At 40.4% G+C, this 27,039-nt stretch overlaps 1 protein-coding gene across 1 annotated transcript; it reads left to right on the top strand.

The window, feature by feature from the left end:
* The first annotated feature begins 5,024 nt into the window (after nt 1-5,024).
* On the top strand, nt 5,025-27,039 carry LOC128572510 (putative zinc finger protein 730). Its single transcript, XM_053572549.1, has 6 exons — nt 5,025-5,074; nt 7,921-8,016; nt 9,938-10,064; nt 10,531-10,626; nt 26,340-26,932; nt 27,028-27,039. The coding sequence occupies exons 1-6, from the start codon at nt 5,063-5,065 to the stop codon at nt 27,037-27,039; spliced, it is 936 nt and encodes a 311-aa protein (XP_053428524.1). The 5' UTR covers nt 5,025-5,062.

The raw sequence follows: 27,039 nt of genomic DNA, 5'->3' as shown, positions 1-27,039 counted from the left end.
CTTTTTCAGCCTGTTGAGACACAGCATTCCACCTGCAGTAAGTAGACAGGAAAGGAAAATATACTATAAATGAAACTCAAACAGACAAAAAAAAATGTATGGGATAAAATTGTGGAAAAAATCCAAATAATAGGGGCAGATGCTCTAGCAAAAATGAAGTTCTAATTGTTAATTAAGGCTACAATAGAAAATTATATTTAAACTAGAAAAATGAAGAAAGAAAGAAAGAAAAAGAAATAAAAATATCTAGAGGGAAAATGTTATAATAAAAAAATAAAAATATATATAAAATAAAAACCAAAAACAAACACAAAGCAGTATACATATATATCATGCTGAATATTGTCCAGGCAGCGGTGAACTTCTGGGGTATGAGATGTTAATCACAATGCTGATACAGCTGTATGAGATGGAGACTCGTGGCCTCTGCTGATTTCTCATACCTGGAGGAGTTGAGAGCCTAAATCTCTCCTGAGCCCACTTAATAGACACTTTAAACTCTTAACCTTGGCTAAGCAGAAGCCTTCCCAGGAAAGCACATGTTGCTGCAGTCTCTCCTGAAGTGGCTTCCCGATTATCCAGTGCTCCAAAACTGGTCTCACACAATTCCCCTGAGGGCCAAGGCTATAAGGCAGCACTGTTAGTGCCAAATAAAAATCTCCACTTTTCCCTATCGTCTCAGTCGCCGCCTTTGTGCTGCTTAGTCACTAGAATACTTGACCAAGGTTTCCCAGCCCCATCCTCCCTCTTCAACCCTGAGGGCAGAGCCTGCAGGGGCAGTTCTCCTATAATGGTTGCACAGGCTCTATCTCCCTGAGGGAGAAGCCTGCAAAGGTAGTTCTTTCACAATGTCTGTGCCAGCGGCCCACAGCTGAACAATATTAGCTCCTTTCAGGCTCAGCGGCTCTGTTCAGTGCTCTAGAGAATGCTTAAAGTCATCTACACTCTCACCCAAGTTCTCCCAAGGTAATTCAACCAAGTGCCCAAGTCCAAACAATAAAACAGCACACAGGTAAGGCCTTTCCTGTTTGCAGTCTCTCTGCTGCTATAGTTGCACTACTTGCCAGTTGTCCACTGCTTTTGTCCTCCTCATGGAGTCCAGACATCTCTCGCTGTCTCCCTGTGACCCCAAAGGGATGTTTCTGGGCAGATCCCACCAGCCAGAGATGCCTAGATTCTTCTCTTCCCCATTTCACTGTGTACGGTTGCAAAGAAGCTGTTACTCAGCCACCATCTTGCTCCTCCCTTAACTTTAAATATTTTTTTTTAGAGACCGAGTCTCACTTTATGGCCCTCGGTAGAGTGCCGTGGCCTCACACAGCTCACAGCAATCTCCAACTCCTGGGCTTAAGTGATTCTCTTGCCTCAGCCTCCCGAGTAGCTGGGACTACAGGCTCCCGCCACAACGCCCGGCTATTTTTTGGTTGCAGTTTGGCCGGGGCCGGGTTTGAACCCGTCACCCTCGGTATATGGGGCCGGCGCCTTATCGACTGAGCCACAGGCGCCGCCCAACTTTAAATATTTTTTAAAGATTCTGAAGTTTCTATAAGGGTCCTCTATGTGGGGATTATTATTTCAGTATCTGCTGTATGACTGAAGGAAAGGCTCTTCCAAGGTGCATATGCAAATCCAATTTAATAATTGATTGGTTGCAGTTATGCACTGAAATTTGTTTGACTTTTCAGTTGAAATTTTCCTGGTTTTGTAATCAGAAGATAATTAGTAGTTTGTGATTGGTAAAGTCTATATTTGTTTTCCTTCTAAGTTGATGCTAGGGTGCAGAAAATGATTCTTAAAATACTGTAGCTCAGGTATGCTGAGTGCTTTTTAAAATTGGAAAGCTTTTCAGAAATAATCCTGAATGTCAAGTCCTTAAAATTTAGCCTTGCTTCACTCACCACCAGGGTAGAGATAGACTTTCTAACACGTCCTTATGTAACAAAGTTTCTAACCAAAATAAAAACAGTTGCCTTTATTGCTTTCCTGTTACCTCCTTATTTAGTGCAGATAGAAAATACAAACACTCCTGGAAGGTTTTTTCCCTCAACATGATTTCTGCCTCTCTGGTGCATCCAGATTCCTAAAAAAGGCGCCTGTGGCTCAGTGAGTAGGGTGTCGTCCCCATATACTGAGGGTGGCAGGTTCAAACCCAGCCCCTGCCGAACTGCAACAAAAAAATAGCCCGCGTTGTGGCAGGCACCTGTAGTCCCAGCTGCTCAGGAGGCTGAGGCAGGAGAATCGCGGAAGCCCAAGAGCTGGAGGTTGCTCTGAGTCCTGTGACGTCATGGCACTCTACTGAGGGTGGTAAAGTAAGACTCTTTCTCTACAAAAAAAAAAAAAGCATTAACAAGTTAGTTTCTTTCTTCCCAGTCAGTTCATCCTCTCTAATAACTTTTTGCCTCTCAAAAAAATTCCCATCTCTTTCTTCTTTTATGAAAAAGGGAATTTAACCTTCTGTTCCCCAGTGGGACATTGAGGTAAATCTCTCCATGATTTCCTCACATATGTAGTACATGAGTAAATTCATATGCCTTTTATTACTCTTCCATTTGTGAGTTGGTATTTGGGGAAACTTCGAAGAATTAATGGGAAGGTTTTCCCTTGGCTCCTGTATTAGCACATAATAAGAAATAAATTGGAGCTGGATTTTGGTTTCCTTAGGTAGAAATGCAGAGAAGTAGAGTCTTTTTGGCCATATTGCCTCATATATATTTTAACACTCTACAGGGGGACTTGTTTTCCCCAGCATTTTCCAAAAGTTTGGGAACCTTAGTCTAAATTTACCACTCTCATTTCTTTGGCCTAATTCTTCTAGGTCTTGGAGTAAAATACTCAATTTTCAGTTTCTTTTTCATTTTTTCAAACGCCGACTTCCCATCCAATCCACATTATCACTTTTTTTTTATTGCCCATTTCAAACACTTGCAGTATGTTTGTGTTTATTACTTGTTTACATAAGGATGGGTGATTTATTTTAACTTTTTTTACATTTCACATAAGAAAAAAAAGCAGACAATAGTCATGTGATACTCAGTGGTAAAAACTTTGTGACTTACTCTTGTTATCTTTCCTAGGAATACACGGCTTACCAGAATGTCTTGGAATTAATATTCCCTATTGGTAACTGTACAGGATGACAGATCCTCATTCACACCCCTGTCTTTTCCTGGTCCTGAGCTTCATACTTATCTGAGGATGACCCAAGATGCCCATAGCATTCATATTTTCTTTAGTATTCCATAAATATCAGTCCCTGGGACATTTCGTTCTAGAAGACAGCCTGAAGAATGCGAGTAGAACCTCTCAGAGGAGCAAATGAGTGTCCTTGAGGTTGAGAGAAGTCTTCTGGTATACTCTTCACGTAAAAAACTAACCCATTGGGACTTTAAGTTTTTTGGTACTAGCAGTTTTCATTTCTTAGAGAGACATTCCCAGTCAGCCCATCAGATGCGGGTATTCAGGGGAAAATGCACAAATTATTTCTCAAATATTTCAAGGGAGAAAATACAAAAGGATAAGAGTAACCCACCCCCAGCAAAGTCTTTTAAAAATCTGCAACACAATACACACTGCATTGAAAGCTAGGGTGCAGTTACTCTGGGGAGGGTGGCCACTGAGCAATTCTGTGATCAGAATAAGGGTGGGAGGTATAGGATAGGGATCCAAGGTATAGGGTGACCTTACTTGACATTTGAGTGGGGTATGTCTGTATTCCAGTCACCAGTTTCATTCCCTGAATTTTGTGTCTTCAAAGGCTTTGCTCATTTATTTTAACTTCAGTTTTCCATTAAGTATAAAATGTAATTCACCCATAGCACTTGAAGAATATGAAAATATTCCTAAAGGCAAGACAGAAGTGAACATTAAATATGGAGTCATATATTTCATTTCAATAAAAGAATGGTTTTACCTTGTTTCCACAGAGTAAATGTTGTAAGGTTCTGTGATTTATAATTTTTTAGGGTGATTTCAAATGGGAACCCTGAGCTTAGCTTTGGAAAGATACCATGAAAATAAAAGACCAGTGGGAGGCTAAGGGTGGGAGGATCACTTGAGTCCAAGAGTTTGAGACCTCTCCAGGCACTGTGGCTCACACCTCTAATCCTAGCAGTAGGGAGGCTGAGATGGGTGGGTTGCCTGAGCTCACAAGTTCAAGACCAGCCTAAGCATGAGAGAGGCCCTGTCTCTAAAAAATTGTCATGCAGTGTGGCCAGCACCTGTAATTCCAGCTACTTGGGGAGCTGAGACAAGAGGATTATTTGAACCCAAGAGTTTGAGTTTGCTGTGACCTAAGATGTCACGGCACTCTACAGAGGGTAACAAAGTGAAACTCTGTCTCAAAAAAAAAAAAAAAGAATTTTAGACCAATATAAACAACATAGCAAGAACCCATCTGTATAAAAAATTATAAAAATTAGGGGGCATGGTGGTACGTGCCTGTAGTCCCAGCTAATAAGGAGTCTGATGTTTCCTGCCCACAGTCTGTCACAACACAAATTGTGCAGTGATTCCATATCACCTCCTGTTGTCACAGGGGACAAGGTTTTTGAGAGGAGGAGTTCTGAGGTTAGATTCCTTCTCCCTGTTGTGACACCCACCATTTTATGGACATGCACACTAGACAGGGATGTGGTCATATCCCTCCCAGACAAGGCTCCACGCTCTCGAATCAAACTCATAGGTCCTTCGCCCCTAGAATGTCCCATCAAAACCCCAAACCAGTGTGAAGAGACTTCTGGCTTGTTCCAACCCTTGGATCTTGAATTTGTAGCAGCAACCTGGCTCTTCAGCCACGCTGCTGTCCCAGGCAAAGGTAATCTCATCTCCCTGCATGGAACAGAAAGAAGCCTGAGCATATCCCGCTTTCGGCTATCATTCCTAGCACTGGCACACCAAAAGAAGTTACTGAGGCAAAGATATAAATCAGTGGAAGATTAAGACAATGTTTATAGACATTGCTGGAGAAAAAGGCAAATTACAGATGTATCTTTTATTTTTCAGAAGGAGCATTTGGGAACTTCAATATTTAAAACATGACAAGGCATATAGAAGAACTAGGGCAATGGATACTAAGGTAAAATATTTACATTTTTGTAAAGCTTAGGAAATGTAAATTTTACACAGGACAACCTGAATTCAAACTTTAACAGAAAAAGAGTGAAGGAAAAATCAGTTTTCTGGCTCTGTGCTTATGGCTCAGTGGTTAGGGCACTGGTCATGTACACTGGAGCTGATGGGTTCCAACCCAGCCCAGGCCTGCTAAACAACAGTGACAACTACCAAAAAAAAAAAAAATAGCTGGGCATTGTAGTGGGCACCTGTAGTCCAGCTACTTGAGAGGCTGAGGCAAGATAATCACTTAAGCCCAAGATTTTGAGGTTGCTGTTAGCTATGATGGCACAGTGCTCTACTGAGGGCGACATCATGAGACTGTGTCTTAAAAAAATTTTTTTCTTTTTGTAAATGTCCCTGGGTTGATCTTGTCTCTGTCCTACACCTGCGAAGATAAACTTGTAGAAAACATTATTAGTATTCAATCAAACAGAGTTTAGTTTTAGGAGGTAGATTTGGGCTGCAGACCAAAAGTTACTTTACACGTTTTTGCTTTTGAGTTCCCAGCAAGAAATTCCTTTATGAATTACCTGTAAGGGCTGTCCTTATAAAAGGAATGTCTATTTTCAATCTCCCTTTTAGAGCAGTTTCAGTACAGAGTGCCCCCTCCCCCCAATTTTTTTTTTTTTTGAGACATAGTCTCACTTTATCACCCTGTGTAGAGTACTGTGGCATCACAGCTCACAGCAATCTCCAACTCCTGGGCTTAGGAGATTCTCTTGCCTCAGCCTCCCTAGTAGCTGGGACTACAACACCTGCCACAACATCTGGCTAATGTTGTTGTTGTTGTTGTTGTTGTTCTAGTTTGGCTGGGGCCTGGTTTTAACCCGCCACCCTCGGCATCTGGTGCCTGTGCTCTACCCACTGAACCACAGGCACTGCCCCCATCAAAAATTACCTCTGAAGTCACCATAGATAGGGAAATGGGAAATTGTAGCTACATGTACCTTTACTTAGAAAATATTTATTATGAAATTATACAAAACATTTACAAAATGTTCTCTGTGTGTTGGGTACCTCTTTGTAAAACTTTGTAATGAATATTGTGTAAAGATTTTCCATACGTATAGAGACATTGGGGTGACTTTGAGGACAATCCGTAGATTTCTTCAAAAATACATTTATAGGGCAACAATACATTTCTCTGTTATATAATGATCCTGATATCTTTAGAACTACAACTGATACAGAGATTATGGGGTCCAGAAACAAATCCTGAATTATAGATGTGCATTAATGTACCTGAGGATTTCCATTTTTCTATTTTCCTTCTTTCTGAATTCCACTGGATGTATACAGGGCACTAGCTGGCTCCCCATTTCTCCAAGACCCAAATCTGTAGTTTCAAATTCTAAATCTAGTTCCCTAGTCAGACACTGCTACCTTCCCTAGCCCCTGGAAACTTTGAAGGTCCAGGAGACGATGCCGTGTTTCAAGATTATGATTGGTGTTCTTAACTTGGACCAAAACTATTTGTGTTGTTAAAAAATTGTTGAGTAGAAGGGACTCTGCTGTGTTCTCTAGCTGAGTGATGCTCTAGTCTAGGACAAGTAACACCAATAATATGGGGAATTGTTGAAGGAGCCATTTCATAGACTCACTCAAAAAGTACAAAATTTTATTCAAATTCACTTCCAAAAAGACAAAATAAGCATACCGGTGTTGGTAGGAAAAAAATCAGCTTATTCAAGAGCAACATGATGGCTCCGTGCCTGTCAGTCAGTTGTTACTGCTCTAGCCACATGGTCTGGGGCTGGTGGGTTCGAACTGTCCCGGGCCTGCTAAACAAAACAAAATACCAGGGCATTATGGTGGGCACCTGTTTTCCTAGCTACTATGGAGGCTGAGGCAAGAGAATTGCTTGAGTTCAAGAGTTTGAGGTTGCTGTGAGTTGTGACGCCACAGGACTCTACAGAGGGCGACATAATGAGACTCTATCTCAGAAAAATAAAAAAAGAGCAACATGAGGAGATGGCAGACTAATGTTGCAAAAACTACTTCATGCTCCTCAGCTGACCAAAAGGTTGTGTAAGGGAAAGGAGCCTGGGAAGCTATGTGCAGGAGCTTTCTACGTGTAGGTCCCCCTGGCTTGTTGCAAAGGTTACTTGCCATTTGGCAGTCTGCTGGACCAGGACAGAAATGGAGTTAACTGCTCAGCATTTTTCTTCACCGGGAGTTCTGCAATATTGGTTCTTTGGTTAATTGCTAAACACTCATTCCTGAAATTCTTAAACAAGGACATAAATAGCCAGTGTAAAAAAAAAGTGAGTACTTGCTTCAAGATAGAGTAATTGCTGCTCTTGCAGGATCACATACTTAGAGGGGCCCAGGATACTGAATACCTTGTGTGCGTATTAAAGCATGGGAGGCCATGCTTACCTGAGTGGTTCTCAGCCCAGGCTTCCAGGTAGGATTCCATGTCTAGTTTGAAGAAATGCCATCATCTGTGATTCCACCTTCTCACAGTTTCTGTTAGTCTGTGTTGTTTCATCCAGATGGTTTTAATTATTACCCCCATGTGATGTTAAGGTTAGGCCAGTGTCAAGCATGAGAGTTTTAAAATGTGTTGAGGCTCTTTTCCCAAGGGAGGTCACAGGGTCTGACCTGCTTGTGCTTCATGGGGACAGGACAGCACCACCAACATTTTTTGCCATAGCCGAAATTGCTGGCAGAGGAGGGCACTTGAGGGCAAGAAATATAAAAGTCACACTTTGTTCTTTATGTGAAAGCTCCTTGTTCCAGACTGTCTCCTGTAATAAAGAACAGAAAAGGGTATATGTTTATATATACACTTTTTTTTGCTTCAAGGTGACTCGGCCTGTGGATGTGGTGGGAGCAGGTGAAGGGGCTGTGCTGATGCCTTTAAAGCCATATTACCAGGATGCAGGTGGAACATATATCCGGGTAATCTCACCTGAGAAGGAAATCAAGGGCAGACAGGGAAAGATAAAGAACTGGTTGTTTCTCCGCTAAGTGTTTCTTAATACAGGGTTGTGACTGTCTTTTCTTCTGCAATATCTCCCGTTTTGAAGTTGGAAATCTTTTCTTCTCTACTTGTGATATTCCTGCCTAATGAGCTTGTTTCAAATAGTGTTTTGCCCTTTTCTCATAATAATGAAGAGGCTCTGAGAAATCCTCCTCCCCTCCGTATACAGCAGTGTCCTCTCTCCATTCTCTCCATTCAAATTGCCATATGCCCTGGAGAATTTTCATCACAAATTTATGTTTATAAAAAATTATGTTCTGTAATTCTGCAAATGTTCCCTTTGTGCCTATTTTAAATGAAAATGAATCGATCACCATATTACCCGGTGCGGATGATGTTGGGTCATTGGATATTATCAAAGCAGGGGACTAAATACTGTCCAGTTTTGGTCCAGAAGCCCCCTCAGTGCTGTGTAAAATAAGGTGATACACATGCAGTTTTACAGCAGATGGCATGAATGGCGTAAAGTAACTCAAGGTTCTCAAAATCAGAATTATTAAAAAAGCCTTGCTTTCCAGGATGCTAAGGAGAGATTTTAAAGATAGCATTAGGGATTAGAAAATGGGGCAGATATCTGTACATTCAGCGTTTTCTTGTTGTTGGTTTTTTGTTTGTTTGTTTTTGAGACAGAGTCTCAAGTTGTCGCTCTGGGTAGAGTGCCTTGGTATCACAGCTCAGAGCAAACTCCAACTCTTGGGCTTAAGTGATTCTCTTGCCTCAGCCTCCCAAGTAGCTGGGACTGCAGGCACTTGCCACAGTGCCCGGTTATTTTTTGGTTGTAGTTGTCATTGTTATTTAGCAGGCTCAGGCAGGATTTGAACCCACCAGCTTTGGTGTTTGTGGCTGGTGCCCTCGCTGCTGAGCTACAGGCACCAAGCCTGTTCTTTCAACTTTGAAAAACATTTTTTTCACAGGTTTTTATCAGAATATGATTCAGTACTTTGGGGAGAGTATCAACTCACATGCACCTTCTGAGATTCTCTTTTTATACCTTGTTTAAAAAATAAAGGCTCTAATGGTTGTTTACTGGGTCAACATTCAACTGGGATAAATCCAGTCTCACGTGTGATAAAATATTATCATGGGACAGAAATATTGGTATCCCTGTAGAGCTTGTTGGAAATTAAAAAATGAAGCTTTCACCCAATATCTTCTGAGTAAAAAACTGCATTTGAGGCTGGGCGCTTATATTACAGTGGTTACTCGCTAGCCACATGCACCAAGGCTGGCTTGTTCCAGCCCGGTCCAGGCTAGCTGAGCAACAGTGACAACTGCAAGAAGAAAATAGCCGGGCATTGTGGTGGGTGCCTGGAGTCCCAGATACTTGAGAAACTGAGGCAAGAGAATCACTGAAGCCCAAGGGGTGTGAGCTGTGACACCGTTGCACTTTACCGAGGGTGATACAGTGAAACTATGTCTCAAAAAAATCCACAAAAACTTCATTTGACAAGATCTCCAGTTCATGCTTGCACACGTTAAAATCTTAGGGCTTCCATTTACCTCACAATGATATTTTCACGTAAGAAATATGTACAGATTATAGGGTACGATGTAAGTAGGCACAAGAATCCACATGCCTGAATTGGTGGCCTGATTTTTGCATTGTAAAGCCAAAAAGCACATTATCTACACTGGGGTTGTGGATGTTATCCCATCCTCTTTCCTCAGGGTTAGAGAGCACATGAGGGAGTATCTCTCTGCTATACTTACTACATAATACCATTCAGTCATGTAAGTCAAAAGCAGTTCTCACCCGCTCATTTATGTAAAAATGAAATTAAATCATCCTATGACATCATGATAAACATGGTTTTTGTTAGTTTTTTTCTTCTTTTTCAGGAACTGTTGACATTCAGAGATGTGTCTATAGAATTCTCTATGGATGAGTGGGACTTCCTGGACCCTGCTCAGCAGAATTTGTATCGGGATGTCATGTTAGAGACCTACAGTCACCTGGTCTTCCTAGGTGAGGATAACTTACATACACATTTCTTACTATACACTTCGCATTTCATATTGTTTCTCTGTAGGTGGGTTTTGCGGAGATTTCTTTCTTGATTGCATTAGTTTCAGATTGTTATTTCTAAGGAAAACATAAGTTCTTAGTGTATAAAAAAAAATTTCATATGTTATCTTGGCATTATATCCTTCCGTACATTGATGGTAATTTCAGAAATGTAGAGGCTTAGAATTGTTGCCCATACCTTTAAGTCTAGTTTCTAGCACCAAATTTTATTTCCATAGTACTGGGTAGTGGAGCATTTTAAATCCTTTAAAAATACTGTAAATTTTCTGTCAGAAACCTTTATTTATTTTTAGATTATTCTTTTAGAATCTCTAAAATGTTGAGTTCTCTACTCTAAGAAGATTCTAGATTGTTAACTGATGAAGCCTGACAAGCGTCATGTTATCTTTTTTTTCTAATGAAACAGGGCTTGTTGTCTCTAAGCCAGAGCTCGTCACCTGTCTGGAGCAATGGAAAGAACCCTGGAAGGTGAAGACTCACCAGACAGTGTTCAAGCACCCAGGTAGGTTGGAGTGAATGAAGCAGAGAACACTGGTCAGAGGTCCAAAGTTGAAGGAGGAAACCAAACAACACAATGTTATTAGGGAAGCTCAGCTTAATTGGAAATGATTTCTGGGAAGCCTGGGTTTCTTTCTCTTGTTACATAAAGGTACCTCTGTTCTTGTTGTCATTTCTTATGTTTATTTTCTCATTGAGACAAAGGCTAACTTTGTTGTCATCAGACTAGTGTGCCATGGCATCAGCGTAACCTGGCCTTTTCTTTTTAATTTTTAGAAGGAGTTTAGTTTTTAGTGATGTTCTTTCTCATTTATACTGAAAAGAAAGAACTTTCTATGGCTTATCCAGGACTGCAAAATCAAACTGCTATTTGATTGATTTTCAGAACATAAAAATATTTGTGTATTTTTGAGGATCTCTGAAACGTTTTTTAAAAATTTTCTTTGGGCTTGATGCCTATAGCTCAAGTGGCTAAGGAGCCAGCCATATACACCAGAGCTGGTGGGTTCGAATCCAGCCTGGGCCTGCCAAACTGCAATGGCAACTACAACCAAAAACTAGCGCTGTGTTTTGTCTGGCACCTGTAGTCCCAACTACTGGGGAGGCTGAGTCAAGAGAATCACTTAAGCACAGGAGTTGGAGGTTGCTATGAGCTGTGATGCCATAACACTACCCAGGATGACAGCTTGAGGTTCTGTCTCAAACAAAACAAAACATTTTTTTCTTTAAGCAGGCATGGTGGCTGACTTCTAGAGTCCTAGCACTCTTGGAGGATGAGGTGGGATAATCATTTGAGTTCAGGAGTCTAAGACAAGCCTGAACAAGAGTGAGATCCTTTCACTACTAAAAATAAAAAAACAAAAGCTAGGCAGTGTGGTGGTTGCCTGTAGTCCCAGCTACTTGGAGGGCCGAGGCAGAAGGATTACTTCAACCTAGGAGTTTGAGGTTGTTGTGAGTTAGGCTTATGCTATGTCACTTTAACCTGGGCAACAGAATGAAACTGTGCCTCAAAACAATTTGTTTTTTCTTTAGCACAGTGGTTCTCAACCTTCCTAACGCCGCGATGTATTTTCATTGGTACAATGGGGTCTCGACCCACAGGTTGAGAACTGCTGCCTTAGCATTCTGTTCAAAATGTGAGAGTGAGCAGTTAACACTAGTATTTGGGTCAGGCATCTTAGAACATTTTAAATAGCTGGCATATGTCTTCTGCTTTATAGTTTTTGATTCAATGAAGGTTTCAAATAAGATTATGCAGAAACTATTGTCAGTAAATTTCATCAGAGCACTTAAGAATCTCCCCCAAATATAAAAAAAAGCTCATGTAATTTAACTTCAACATTTTCTTTTACATGAAGTGTGATAAATAGTTTAAGTTGCGTATGCTCTAATTTCTCAACTTTATTTCATTTTATTTTATTATATTGAGACAGTCTGAAGCTGTTGCCCTCAGTAGAGTGCGGTGGCATCATTGCTCACAGCAACCTCAATCTCTTGGTCTTAAGTGTTTTTCCTGCCTTAGTCTCCCAAGTAGCTGGGACCACAGGTGCCCACCATATCACTGGGCTGTTTTTTGTTTGTGTTTGTCATTGATGTTTGGCAGGCCGGGGCTAGATTCTAACCCGCCAGCTCTGGTGTATGTGGCTAGTGCCGTAGCTGCTGAGCTACAGGTGCTGAGCCCAATTTATCAACTTCTTCTTCTTTTTTTTTTTTTTTTGAATGAGAACCTCAAGCTGTATCCCTGGGTGGAGTGCTGTGGCATCACAGTTCACAGCAACCTCCAACTCTGGGCTTAAGTGATTCTCTTGTCTCAGCCTCCCAAGTAGCTAGGACTAAATGAGCCTGCCTCAATGCCAGGCTATTTTTTGGTTGTAGTTGTCATTGTTGTTTGGCAGGCCTGGGCTGGATTTGAACGTGCCACCTCTGGTATATGTGGCCTTAGCCACTTGAGCTACAGGCACCAAACCCCAATTTCTCAACTTTAACATACTTAAAGCTATCTACTCCATACATTTCTTATGTATACTACGTCACTGGGGAGTTACAGTATTCCCAAGCATATATTAAATTCTCTCTTGTTACAAAATCACTCTTATACACTTTTCCTGGACAGTTTCTTTCTCTGTCACCCTGGGGTTGAGTTCAGAGGCATTGTAGATCACAGCAACTTCACACTTTTGGGTACAAGTGATCCTCTCTTTTCAGCCTCCCTGGTAGGTGGGACTAGAGGCATTTGCCAGAGTGCCTGGGTAGTTTTTCTATTTTTAGTAGAGAAGAGGTCTTGATTTTTCTCAGGCTGGTCTCTAACGCCTGAGCTCAGGTGATCCACCTGCCTTGGCCTCCTAAAATGATTAAGATTACACATACGGGCCACCATACCGGTCATAAATATACCTTAATAAGTATCTCTTGCTTAGGTTTTGCTTATCAGGACTGTATTATACACACACACAGAAACACAGTAGACCTTTGTAAGTTGACCACCCAAAGGATTGTAAAAATCTTGTCAACACACATAGGTCATTAGCATAAGAAACTTGGCCTAGTGTTCTGATAAGTGCTTGTGGTGCATGCCCAGTCTCTGTACATTAGGTGAACTTGGAGAGTGTTCAATGTAGGGAGGTGGTCAATTGGGGGTTCTAGTGTCTGTCTATATGTACATATACACATAAATAGAAATATAAAAATATATATACATACACCAAAAAAGTGCCAAGGTCTTTAGGCCTGTCTCCCTTGTCATGAGTAAGTATATCCCTTCAGGTCTCTGGATAGGTGGAAGCAGCCCCAGATCATGGCTGGGAGAAGTTGGAGATGCCCACATAATCACTTCAGAATTCTCAGTGGGGCTTGGCGCCCACATCCCACTGGTTTTGGCACTCACGACACACACCAAGGCTGGCCAGTTTGAACCCAGAACAGGCCTGCTAAAACAACTACAACTGCAACAAAAAAATAGCCAGGCATTGTGGTGGGTGCCAATGGTCCCAGCTACTTAGGAAGCTGAGACAAGAGAATCACTGAAGCCCAAGAGTTGGAGGTTGCTGGGAGCTGTGATGCCATAGTACTGTACCTAGTGCAACATAGTGAGGCTCTGTCCCTGCCCCCCAAAAGAAACAAAATTCTCCGTGGGAGAATTTTATTTTAGTGTTCATTCTGAGTATAATGTATATTTCATTGTTATTTTGCTTTGCATTTCTTCAGCAGTTACTAATTTTGAGCACCCTTTCTAATGCTTTTTGGCTATTTATATATCTTGTTTGAAAAAAGTCAGTTCAATCCTATGTCACTTTTTCATTTTTTTTTTTAAGAGATAGAGTCTCACTTTGTCACTGTTGGTAGAGTGCTATGGTGTCACAGCTCACAGCAAACTCCAGCTCTTGGGCTTAGGTGATTTTCTTGCCTCAGCTTCCCAAGTAGCTGGGACTATAGGTGCCCACCACAAAGCCTGGCTATTTTTGTTGTTGTTGTTGTTGTTGCTGCTGCAGTTTAGCCCAGACTGGGTTTGAACCTGCCATCCTCAGTATATGGGGCCGGGCCAGCGCCCTACTCACTGAGACACAGGCGCCAACCTTTCATTTTTTTTTTTTTTTTTTTTGAGATAGAGTGTCACTGTTGCTCTTGGTAGAGTGCTGTGTCATCATAGTTCACAGCAACCTCAAACTCCTGGGATAAAGCGAGTATGTTGCCTCAGCCTCCCAAGTACCTGGGAGTACGGGCACCCGCCACAATGCCCAGCTATATTTTAGAGAGGAGGTCTCACTCTTGCTAAGGCTCTTCACAACCTCTCCTGGCATCAAACAATCCTCCAGCCTCATACTTCAAGAGTGCTAGGATTACAGCCCTGAGACACCATGGCCAGCCTTATTTTGCTACTTTTGACTAGAGAGATCTGTCATGTTTGTTAGGTCTAAGTAATACACCATGTTCAAGTTGTCTTTTATCTTATTAACCTTTTTTCTAATCTTTCAATTGATTATTAAAAATGGTGTTTTATGTAAAGGTATATGGCACACCTTTTTGGTGAGCGACCTAACTATAAGCAGGACTTTACCTAACAAATGCCAACATTGTAACCTAATTTTTCAATTTTTTTTTTTTTTTTGAGACAAAGTCTCAAGTTGTTGACTTGGGTAGAGTGCTGTGGTATCTTAGCTCACAGCAACCTCCAACTCGGGCTCAAGTGATTCTTTTACCCCAGTTATTCTAGTTTATTTTTTGTTTGTTTGTTTGTTTGTTTGAGATAGCCTCAAGCTGTTGCCCTGGGTAGAGGGCTATTGCATCACAGCTCACAGCAACCTCCAACTCCTGGGCTGAAGTGTTTCTCCTGACTCCGCCTCAAAAGTAGGTGGGACTACAGGTGGCTACTACAACACCCGGCTATTTTTTGGTTGCAGCCGTGATTGTTGTTTGGCGGGCCCAGGCTAGACTCGAACCCACCAGCTCAGGTTATGTGGCTGGTGCGTTAGCTGCTTGAGCGACAGGCGCTGAGCCTGGTTATTCTATTTTTAGTAGATAGAGATGGGGGTCTCACTCAGCTCAGGCTGGTCTGGAACACATGAGCTCAAGCTTCCACCCTCCCAAAGTAGTATGGCTCACAGTGGCACAGCATGAGCCACCGTGCCCGGCGCATGATCTAATTGTTTGTACCCTCATATTAATCTGAAATTTTAAAAAAGAAAAAAACAAACAAACAAAAACTAGGGTCTAAAATTAAAACGACCACATGGCTGTTTCTTTCTTTACTTTTGCCATGATTTATTTCTTATGTTTGGAATCAATGATGTTATACATGTTTATATTATACAAGATATGTAATATACCTAAATGACATTTGTGAATATATATAATAGATAGTGAGGATTCTTTGTAAAGGGGCCTATTCTATTACAACTACATTTTTCTCTTGGCTGTGTAGGCCACAAGTATGTACTGTCTGATATAATTATAGCTAATTCACCCACTTTGAGTTACAATTTGCTTGGCATACAGATTTTTTTGTCTTTTTACTTTTAGCCTATTTGAGCGCATAAAGCTACAAGGAGTTTTCTCTAGACCTGATATTATAGAAACTCATTTATTGTAAGTCTATTCAGCCATATCATCTTTTTAGATTATTGAATTAATTACATTAAATATAAATGAGTTAAAGTTACTATTACTTTATTTCTTTTAGATATTTTCTCCTCATGTCTTCTCTTGCTACCTTTATTTCTGTTTTATCGATTTTTGTCAATAGTCTGATTGCTTTCTTACTATACTTCAGATGAATTCTATAGATTTTTTCTTTCTGAACCCCTTCAAGAAGAAAAATTATAAAAAGTTCTTAAAGATATAACAATATTATTAATATTATTCAGACTCATATCAAGCTAACTTCAATTGAATGCAAAAATTATAACTGTTTATATTTCCTTTTTTTTTTTTATTGTTGGAGATTCATTGAGGGTACAATAAGCCAGGTTACACTGATTGCAATTGTTAGGTAAAGTCCCTCTTGCAATCATGTCCTGCCCCCATAAAGTGTGACACACACCAAGGCCCCACCCACCTCCCTCATTCCCTCTTTCTGTTTCCACCCCATAACCATAATTGTCATTAATTGTCCTCATATCAAAATTGAGTACATAGGATTCATGCTTCTCCATTCTTGCGATACTTTACTAAGAATAATGTCTTCCACGTCCATCCAGGTTAATACGAAGGATGTAAAGTCTCCATTTTGTTTAATGGCTGAATAGTATTCCATGGTATACATATACCACAGCTTGTTAATCCATTCCTGGGTTGGTGGGCATTTAGGCTGTTTCCACATTTTGGTGATTGTAAATTGAGCTGCAATAAACAGTCTAGTACAAGTGTCCTTATGATAAAAGGATTTCTTTCCTTCTGGGTAGATGCCCAGTAATGGGATTGCAGGATCAAATGGGAGGTCTAGCTTGAGTGCTTTGAGGTTTCTCCATACTTCCTCCCAGAAAGGTTATACTAGTTTGCAGTCCCACCAGCACTGTAAAAGTGTTCCCTTCTCTCCACATCAACGCCAGCATCTGCAGTTTTGAGATTTTCTGATGTCGGCCATTCTCACTGGGTTAGATGATATCTCAGGGTTGTTTTGATTGGAATTTCTCTAATATATAGAGATGATGAACATTTTTTCATGTGTTTGTTAGCCATTCGTCTGTCGTCTTTAGAGAAAGTTCTATTCATGTCTCTTGCCCATTGATATAAGGGATTGTTGGCTTTTTTCATTTGGATTATTTTGAGTTCTCTATAGATCCTAGTTATCAAGCTTTTGTCTGATTGAAAATATGCAAATATACTTTCCCATTGTGTAGGATGTGTCTTTGCTTTGGTTATTGTGTCCTTAGCTGTACAGAAGCTTTTCAGTTTAATGAAGTCCCATTTGTTTATTTTTGTTGCTGTTGCAATTCCCATGGCAGTCTTCTTCATGAAGTCTTTCCCCAGGCCAATATCTTCCAGTGTTTTTCCTATGCTTTCTTGGAGGATTTTTATTGTTTCATGCCTTAAATTTAAGTCCTTTATCCATCTTGAATCAATTTTTGTGAGTGGGGAAAGGTGTGGGTCCAGTTTCAGTCTTTTACATGTAGACATCCAGTTCTCCCAACACCATTTGTTCAATAGGGAGTCTTTCCCCCAAGGTATCTTCTTGTTTGGTTTATCAAAGATTAGGTGGTTGTAAAATGTTAGTTTTATTTCTTGGTTTTCAATTCAATTCCAAGTGTCTATGTCTCTGTTTTTGTGCCAGTACCATGCTGAATTGAGCACTATGGCTTTGTAGTACAGACTAAAATCTGGTATGCTGATGCCCCCAGCTTTATTTTTATTACAGAGAACTGCCTTAGCTATACGGGATTTTTTCCGGTTCCATACAAAACGCAGAATCATTTTTTCCAAATCTTGAAAGTACGATGTTGGTATTTTGATAGGAATGGCATTGAATAGGTAGATTGCTTTGGGAAGTATAGACATTTTAACAGTGTTGATTCTTCCAAGCCAGTAGCATGGTATGTTCTTCCATTTGTTAATATCCTCTGCTATTTCCTTTCTGAGGATTTCATTGTTTTCTTTATAGAGGTCCTTCAACTCCTTCGTTAGGTATATTCCTAGGTATTTCATTTTCTTTGAGACTATGGTGAAGGGAGTTGTCTCCTTAATTAGCTTCTCATCTTGACTGTTATTGGTGTACACAAAGGCTACTGACTTGTGGACATTGATTTTACATCCGGAAACATTACTGTATTTTTTGATCACTTCTAGGAGTCTTGTGGTTGAGTCTTTGGGGTTCTCTAAGTATAAGATCATGTCGTCAGCAAAGAGGGAGAGTTTGACCTCCTCTGCTCCCATTTGGATTCCCTTTATTTCCTTGTCTTGCCTAATTGTATTATCTAGAACTTCCAGCACTATGTTGAATAGTAAAGGTGACAGAGGACAACCTTGTCTGGTTCCAGTTCTAAGAGGAAAAGCTTTGAGTTTTACTCCATTCAGTAAAATATTGGCTGTGGGTTTGTCATAGATAGCTTCAATCAGTTTTAGAAATGTGCCACCTATACCTACACTCTTCAGTGTTCTAATTAGAAAAGGATGCTGTATTTTATCAAATGCTTTTTCTGCATCTATTGAGAGGATCATGTGATCTTTATTTTTGCCTCTGTTAATATGGTGAATAACGTTTATAGACTTGCGTATTTTAAACCAGCCTTGCATGCCTGGGATGAAGCCTACTTGATCATGATGAATGACTTTTTTGATGATAAGCTGTAATCTATTGGCTAGGATTTTGTTGAGAATTTTTGCATCTATCTTCATGAGTGAGATTGGTCTGAAATTCTCCTTTTTGTTTGGGTTTTTTCCTGGTTTTGGTATCAGGGTGATGTTTGCTTCATAGAATGTGCTGGGGAAGATTTCTTCTTCCTCAGTTTTTTGGAATAATTTCTGCGTACATTAATAAGCACTTCCTTGAAGGTTTGATAGAATTCTGGAGTGAAGCCATCTGGACCAGGGCATTTTTTGGTTGGAAGTTTTTTATTGTTTCTTTGATCTCAGTGCTTGAAATTGGTCTGTTCAGGAGCTCTATTTCTTCCTGGCTGAGTCTAGGGAGAGGGTGTGATTCCAAATATTGATCCATTTCTTTCACATTGTCAAATTTCTGGGCATAGAGTTTCTGGTAGTATTCAGAGATGATGTCTTGTATCTCTGTGGGATCAGTTGTTATTTCCCCTTTATCATTTTCTGATTGAGGTTACTAGAGATTTTACTTTTCTATTCCTCGTTAGTCTGGCCAATGGTTTATCTATTTTATTTATTTTTTCAAAAAACCAGGTCCCTGTTTCATTAATATTCTGAATGATTCTTTTGTTTTCAATTTCATTGATCTCTGATTTGATTTTGGAGATTTCTTTTCTTCTACTGAGTTTAGGCTTAGATTGTTCTTCTTTTTCCAATTCCATAAGATCTCTTGTGAGATTGTTGATGTGCTCTCTTTCTGTTTTTCGAATGTAGGCATCTAAAGCGATGAATTTTCCTCTCAAAACTGCTTTTGCAGTATCCCACAGGTTTTGGTAGCTTGTGTCTTCATTGTTGTTATGCTCAAGGAATTTAATGATTTCCTGCTTTATTTCTTCCTTCACCCATCTGTTATTCAACAGAAGATTGTTTAATTTCCATGACTTGGGGTGGGGTCGAGCATTTTTGTTAGAGTTGAGTTCCACCTTTAGTGCCTTATGGTCTGAGAAGATACAAGATAAAATTTCAATTCCTTTGATTCTGTTGATATTTGTTTTGTGTCCCAGGATATGATCAATTTTGGAGAATGTTCCACGGGGTGATGAGAAGAATGTATCTTCTTTATCTTGGGATTTAGTGTTCTATATGCGTCTGTCAAGCACAGTTGTTCTAGGGTCTCATTTAAGTCTCTTATATCCTTGTTTAATTTCAGTTTAGAGGATCTGTCCAGCTCTGTAAGAGGAGTGTTAAGGTCCCCTGTTATGATGGTATTATCAGATATCATATTGCTCAGACTGAGTAAGGTCTGTTTCAAGAATCTGGGAGCATTTAAATTGGGTGCATAGATATTTAGAATTGAAATGTCTTCTTGTTGTAGTTTTCCCTTGACCAATATAAAGTGACCATCTTTGTCTTTTTTGACTTTAGTTGCTTTAAATCCACATGTATCTAAAAAGAAGATTTCAACTCCTCTTTTCTTCTGAATTCCATTTGCCTGAACAATTGTCTTCCAACCCTTGACTCGAAGCTTTAATTTGTCTTTTGAAGCCAGGTGAGTTTCTTGCAGACAGCAAATGGATGGCTTGTGTTTTTCAATCCAGTCAACCAATCTATGTCTCTTCAGTGGGGAATTCAAGCCATTAACATTTATTGAGATAATTGATAAGTGTGGTAGTATTCTATTCATCTTATTTTGTGAGAGTCTATTGCTTAGTTTTATCTTTTGCATCAGTGTGGAGGTTTGGTTCTGTCCTTTAATTTCTGAGTTCTTACTTTACTGCTGATCCATTGTGGTGGTCAGTGTGCAGAACAGGTTGAAGTATGTCCTGTAGAGCTGGTCTTGTTGTGGCAAATTTCCTCAATGTTTGTATATCCGTAAATGATTTGATTTCTCCGTCAATTTTGAAGCTTAGCTTAGCAGGGTACAGAATTCTGGGCTGGAAATTGTTCTGTTTGCGTAGATTAAAGGTTGATGACCATTGTCTTCTTGCTTGGAAAGTTTCATTAGAGAAGTCTGCAGTCACTCTGATGCATTTGCCCCTGTAGGTCAACTGGCGCTTACTCCTGGCAGCTTGCAGAATCTTTTCTTTTGTCTTGACTTTGGACAGGTTCATCACAATGTGTCTTGGAGAAGCTCCATTAGAGTTGAGGCGACCTGGGGTCCGATAGCCCTCTGAAAGCAGTGTGTCAGAATGTTTGGTGATATTTGGGAAATTTTCTTTTATAATATTGTCTAGTATGGCTACTCCTGGCAGCTTGCAGAATCTTTTCTTTTGTCTTGACTTTGGACAGGTTCATCACAATGTGTCTTGGAGAAGCTCCGTTAGAGTTGAGGCGACCTGGGGTCCGATAGCCCTCTGAAAGCAGTGTGTCAGAATGTTTGGTGATATTTGGGAAATTTTCTTTTATAATATTGTCTAGTATGGCTACTCCTGGCAGCTTGCAGAATCTTTTCTTTTGTCTTGACTTTGGACAGGTTCATCACAATGTGTCTTGGAGAAGCTCCGTTAGAGTTGAGGCGACCTGGGCTCCGATAGCCCTCTGAAAGCAGTGTGTCAGAATCTTTGGTGATATTTGGGAAATTTTCTTTTATAATATTGTCTAGTATGGCTTCCATTCCTCTGGGGCATTCTTCTTCCCTTTCTGGAATTCCTATAACTCGTATGTTGGAGCGCTTCATAAAGTCCCATAATTCTGACAGTGAACGTTCTGCTTTCTCTCTCTTCTTTTCTGCCTCTTTTACGATCTGAGTTATCTGAAATTCTTATACCTCTGAAATTCTTTCTTCTGCATGGTCTAACCTGTTCTTGATACTTTCCATTGCATCTTTAAGTTCCCTGATTGACTGTTTCATTTCCTTCAGCTCTGCTATATCCTTTTTATATTCTTCATATCGTTCATCTCTGATTTGATTCTGTTTTTGGATTTCCTTTTGGTTATTTTCCACTTTATTAGCAGTTTCCTTCATTGTTTCCATCATTTCTTTCATTGTTTTCAACATGTGTATTCTAAATTCCCTTTCTGTCACTCCTAACATTTCTGTATAGGTGGAATCCTCCACAGTAGCTACCTCATGGTCCCTTGGCAGTGTTGTTCTGGAGTGGTTCTTCATGTTGCCTGGAGTTTTCTGCTGATTCTTCCTCATGGGTGATTTCTTTTATCTGTTTCCTTACCCTAATTTTCCTTTTACTTCCTCTTGCTCTTTAAGTTCTCGTGCCTGTGGACTAAGGGTTGCAGGACCAGAAGGGTGAGAAGGTTGAAGAGCAAAAAAGGGATGAAAGAAAGGAGGACCGAGTGATAAGGAAAAAAAAAGAAAAATAGAGAAAGGAGAGGGGGTGGGTAAAAGGAATATTGACAAAAAGAAGAGAGGCACAGAAAGAGGGAGACAGAGCAATCTAGGTGTACAGTAGGGTACTTTGATACAACCTTAAAAAAATAAAAAACACCTTCTGGGGGTGCCCAGTTCGGTGGTTCCCTTGAGGTCAGCAGCTCTTTGCTAACCTGATCAGACACAGTACCCCACCTCCACCAAGTAGATAGGAAAGACAAAAATGCTATAAATCAAACCAAAACAAGCAAACAGAAAAGTTTATGGGATATCATTGACTGGGAAAACTAAATAATAGCGGTAGAAACACTAAGAAAAATGAAGTTCTAATTATTGACATAGGCAGCAATGGGAAATTATAATTAAAGTAGAAAAATTGAGAAAGTAAAAGGATCTGTATGGAAAAGGTTGAACTTAAAAAATAAAACAACAATCCACAACATCAAAATAAACAAAAAAAAACAACCAAACCAAAAAAAAAAAAAAAAACACAACCAAAAACAAAGCCGTATGTATATGTTATTGAATATTGTCTGGGCAACACGTGGTCTTCTGGGGTATGAGATGTTAATCACAGTTCTGATATGACTGGAGGCTGCTAGTTTCTCAAACCCCAGCAGGTAGACACCCTAAATATCTCTTCAGCCCACTTAAAAGGCACTTTGAACTTGTTCACTTACTGAGCTGAAGCTTTCTCAGGGAAGTGCTTGTGGCTGGAATCACTGCTGAAGTGGCTATCCACTTACCCTGTGTGTCTAAACTGGTCTCCCTCTGCCCCCGATAGTTAGGGCTGCAAGGCGGCTCAGACCCCGCCCTTAGGCTACTTGGTCGCTGGGTTACCAGCTCCCACCCAATTCCAGCTCTGCAACCCTGAGGGTGGAGCTTGCCAGGGCAGATCGCTCGCAATGTCTGCCTGTGACCCAGAGCCAAACACTATTAGCTCCGTCTGGCTCAGCGGCTCAGACTAGGGCCCTAGACAAAGGCCAAAGTTCTCCACACTCCCGCTCAGGCTCTCCCCAAGGCAGTTCAGCTGAGTGCCAGGTCCAAAGACACCAAAACAGTTCACAGGTAAGGCCTGTCTGGTTTGCAGTCTCGCTGATACGGAACTTACAGTTGCGGGCCGGTTTAGGCGGATTGAACACACGCGACCACTTGCCGGTTTTCCACTGTTTTAGTCCTTCTCTTGGGGTCCAGAAGTCTCTCGCTGACTCCCTGTTTCCTCTCAGGGTTCATTATAGGCAGATCCCACCAGCCAGAGATGCCTGGAGTCCTATATCCCCAGACTCACGGTGCCCAGATGCAAGGAGGCTGTTACTCGGCTGCCATCTTGCCCCTCCTCAACTGTTTATATTTCTTTTTTTTTGTTCTATAGTTTTTGTTTTGTTTTGTTTTTTTGTCAGAGTCTCACTCTTTGCCCCTGAGTAGAGTGCTGTGGCATCGGCATAGCTCACAGCGACCTCAAACTCTTAAATGAAAGACATTGTCTTGCTTTAGTCTCTCCAATAGCTGGAAGTACAGGCATGTGCCACAATGCTTGGCTAGATTTTTGTTATGTTTTTTGAGACAGAGTCTCACTTTTGTCACCCTCATTAGAGTGCAGTGGTGTCATAGCTCTCAGCAATCTACAACTCTTGTGCTGAAGCGATTCTCTTGCCTCAGACTCCCTAGTAGCTGGGACTACAGGTGCTTGCCACAGTGCCCAGCTATTTTTAGAGATGACGTCTCTCTCTGGCTCGGGCTGGTGTCAGGAGCTCAGGTGACACCTCAGCAAATTCACCTGCCTTGACATCCCAAGTGCTAGGATCATAGGCATGAGCCACCTCGCCCTGTGTTTCTTTAAACTTACTGATGTCACCAATTTCATCTTGTTACATTGAACACTTATACCATTAACAAAAATTTTATGTTAAGATTATGTTTTTGTCTTTGAATTTTAAAGCATGATTTAAAAAGCTTTCTGGGCTCGACCCTTGTAGCTCAGTTGCTAGGCATCAGCTACATACACCGGAGCTGGCAAGTTTGAATCCAGCCCTGACCTGCCAAACAACAATAAGAACTACAACCAAAACATACCCTGGTGTTGTGGCAGGCACCTGTTGTCCCAGCTACTTTGGAATCTGAGGCAGGAAACTTGCTTAAGCCCAAGAGTTTGAGGTTGCTCTTAGATGTGATGCCATGGCACTCTACCTGGAGTGACAGCTTAAGACTCTGTCTGAAAAAAGAAAAATTAGGGAAGCACATGTGCCTCAGTGGGTAGTGCACTGGCCCCATATACCAAGGGTGGTGGGTTCAAACCTGGCCCCGGCCAAACTGCAACAAAAACAACAAAAATGCTGGGTGTTGTTGCAGGCGCCTGTAGTCCCAGCTACTCTGGAGGCTGAAGCAAAGAAAGTCGCCTAAACCCAGATGTTGGAAGTTGCTGTGAACTGTGTGACACCACGGCACTCTACCTAGAGCAATAAAGTGACACTGTGTCTCAAAAAACAAACAAGAAAACAAGGAACTAAAAATAAAAGTGCTTTCTACCCTGTCATTTTAATACTACAACATTTTACTTAAATGTACTTAGTTTGTTTTTTTTTTTTCAGATTTACTTATTGTTACCTAATTTAGCATTGTTCCCAAGCATAATTTCATAATTTCAATGAAAGGGGCTTCTTTTGACATATCTTCTTTGGCAGTTTTCAGCATTCATTTATTTTGATAAATGTTTATTTTTTTCTTTATTTTGACAGGATGTTTTGCTGGATACAGTGTATGTGTTTTGAAATTTTTGTTCTTTCAGCACTTTGACTATATCATCTAACTCTTTTTTGATAGGGAATGTATGTTTTGAAAAATACACTTGTAATCTCAGAAGAGCATGCTTAGAGATGACACATCTGTTTCCTTTCATGGCTTTCAGGATACTCTTGTGTGGCTTTCAAATCTTTGCTCTTCATGTGTCTTTTTATGGGTCTTTTTGTGTTCTCCTAGCTGAAGTGTGTGCTATACTTCTTTTCTTTTAAAATTTCTCAGTCTTTTCTCTGTGTTCTTCAACTTAGCAGTTTCTTTTTTTTTAAAGCTTTTCTTTTTTGTTAATATCTCCATTTTTATGACTTTAGTTAGTTGTTTGTATCATTCCCATTTCATCCATTTACCATCATGAAGATAAAACTCTTAGGTAATTTAAACATCTCTTTTTTTTTATGGTTGATTGTACATTATTTTTTTTTTCTTCTGGTTATGTCACCCTATTATTTTTTACATGTTCTAATCTTTCATTGACTTTTGAGGATCACAAAAGGCACCTTTCTTTTTTTCTTTGAGACAGAGTCTCACTTTGTTACCCTCAGTAGAGTGCTGTGGTGTCACAGCTCACAGCAGCATTAAACTCTTGGGCTTAAGGGATTCTCTTGCCTCAACGTCTCAGGTAGTTGGGACAACAGGCACCCACCACAGTGCACGGATATTTTTTTTGTTTGTTTGTAGTTGTCATTGTTGTTAACCTGGCCCAGGCTGGGTTTGAACCCGCCAGCCTTTGTGTCTGTGGCTGGCACCATAACCACTGTACTATGGGTGCCTAGCCACATAAGGCACCTTTCACAAAATCCATGATGTGGCTTTACCTAACAGGATTCTGACACAAATTAGTAGACTTGAGGCAGTTCAGTATACATTCTGAAAGTGTTTTGCCTGTGGAATTGTGTGGCTATTTTCTAGCTGAAGCATTATCCCCACATTTCCTCCTAAGAGCTTATAATCACTTGCTAGACCTGAATCTGGCTGTTGTCTTGGAGTCTCTCTGATGCTTTAACAATATTTTACCTTTAGTTTCAGCTCCTCCATCAGTTTTATAAAAACTGTACCATTCTCAGGCAGCTCCTGTGGCTCAAAGGAGTAGGGTGCCAGCTCCATATGCCAGAGGTGGCGGGTTCAAACCCAGCCCTGGCCAAAAACTGCAAAAAAAAAAAAAAAAAGTGCACCATTCTCTTCAGCACTCTCCCTCATGGGACACATAACCTATCTTTAGAAAATCACTGAAAAGCCACTAGAGTTAATGCAGGTCTCTATTTTTCTTTTGAGGAAAAAGTTTACTTTCATATGGACAGTGCTGTTTTCAGATGGGGAAATGTCTGTGGTCTGAATTGCTGGGGCTACAGGTGTCTTCCACTCACCCCACTAATTTTTTCTATTTTTGGTATAAACAGTATTTCACTCTGGCTCAGGCTGCACTCCAATGCCAGTGTTAAAGCAATACACCCACAGTGTGCTAGGTTTACAACATGAACCACTGCATCTGGCCTGTACATGCCTCTTCACATTGTGGTCACCTGTTGGGCTGAAAATTCTCACTTTGTTTTTATAATCCCTAAAATGTAGTATATATTTCTTTCTTTTTTTTTTTTTTTGCAGTTTTTGGCCGGGGCTGGGTTTGGACCCGCCATCTCCGGCATACGGGGTCGGTGCCCTACCACTTTGAGCCACAGATGCCGCCCTATATTTCTTACTTATAGGTATTTCAAAAATTATTAGGGCATTAGTGGTCTCCTGTGCCATCTTGCTACTGTGCTAAGCATAATTTTACAGACAAAATTTGTCAAGTATATTTATTCAATTGTGATGAAACTCAATGGCATAATTTTGTATTTTTAAATTTCTTTCAGTTATATCTAATCATTCCACCCAGAGCAATTCACAAGTGCTGGGCATGAATATTTTATTACTGGAGATAATCCTGAGAAGATATGAAAATGATGGCCCTGAGAATTTAAACTCAATAAAAGACTGGGATAGAGTGTATAAGTATAAGCAGCAGAACGTATGTTACAATGGACTAGACGAAAGTTTAACAGCTATACCTGGTAAAATCTACCAATGCAGTAAACGTTTTAAAGTTGTCAGAAAATTATCAAATTTAAATAGACATAAGATGATATATACTGGGGAAATAAAATTGGAGTGTAAACAATATGTGAAAGCCTTAAATCTATGCTCAAAGTGCGGTAAACATAAGACAACACATTCTGTGGAAAAGCAGTACAAATGTAAAGAATGTTGCAAAGTCTTTAAATCACGCTCAAGACTGTCTAAGCACAGGGGACTTCATACTGCAGAGAACAATTGCGATTATGAGAATGATGACGAGTGTCTTAGCCACAACTCAAAATATTCTAACTATGAGACAATTTATAATGTAGACAATCCATACAAATGTGAAAAATGTGACAAATCCTTTAACCATTACTCATCACTTTCTGTACATAAAAGAATTCATTCTGGAGAGAAACACTACAAATGTCAAGAATGTGGGAAAGCCTTCAATAATTCCGCACATCTCTCTGTACATAAAAGAATTCATTCTGA

Source organism: Nycticebus coucang, chromosome 20 (genome assembly GCF_027406575.1).
Source record: "Nycticebus coucang isolate mNycCou1 chromosome 20, mNycCou1.pri, whole genome shotgun sequence".
In the NCBI taxonomy this organism is placed as follows: domain Eukaryota; kingdom Metazoa; phylum Chordata; class Mammalia; order Primates; family Lorisidae; genus Nycticebus; species Nycticebus coucang.
Note: the sequence above shows the minus strand (reverse complement) of the source record. Positions and strands in the feature narration are given on the sequence as shown.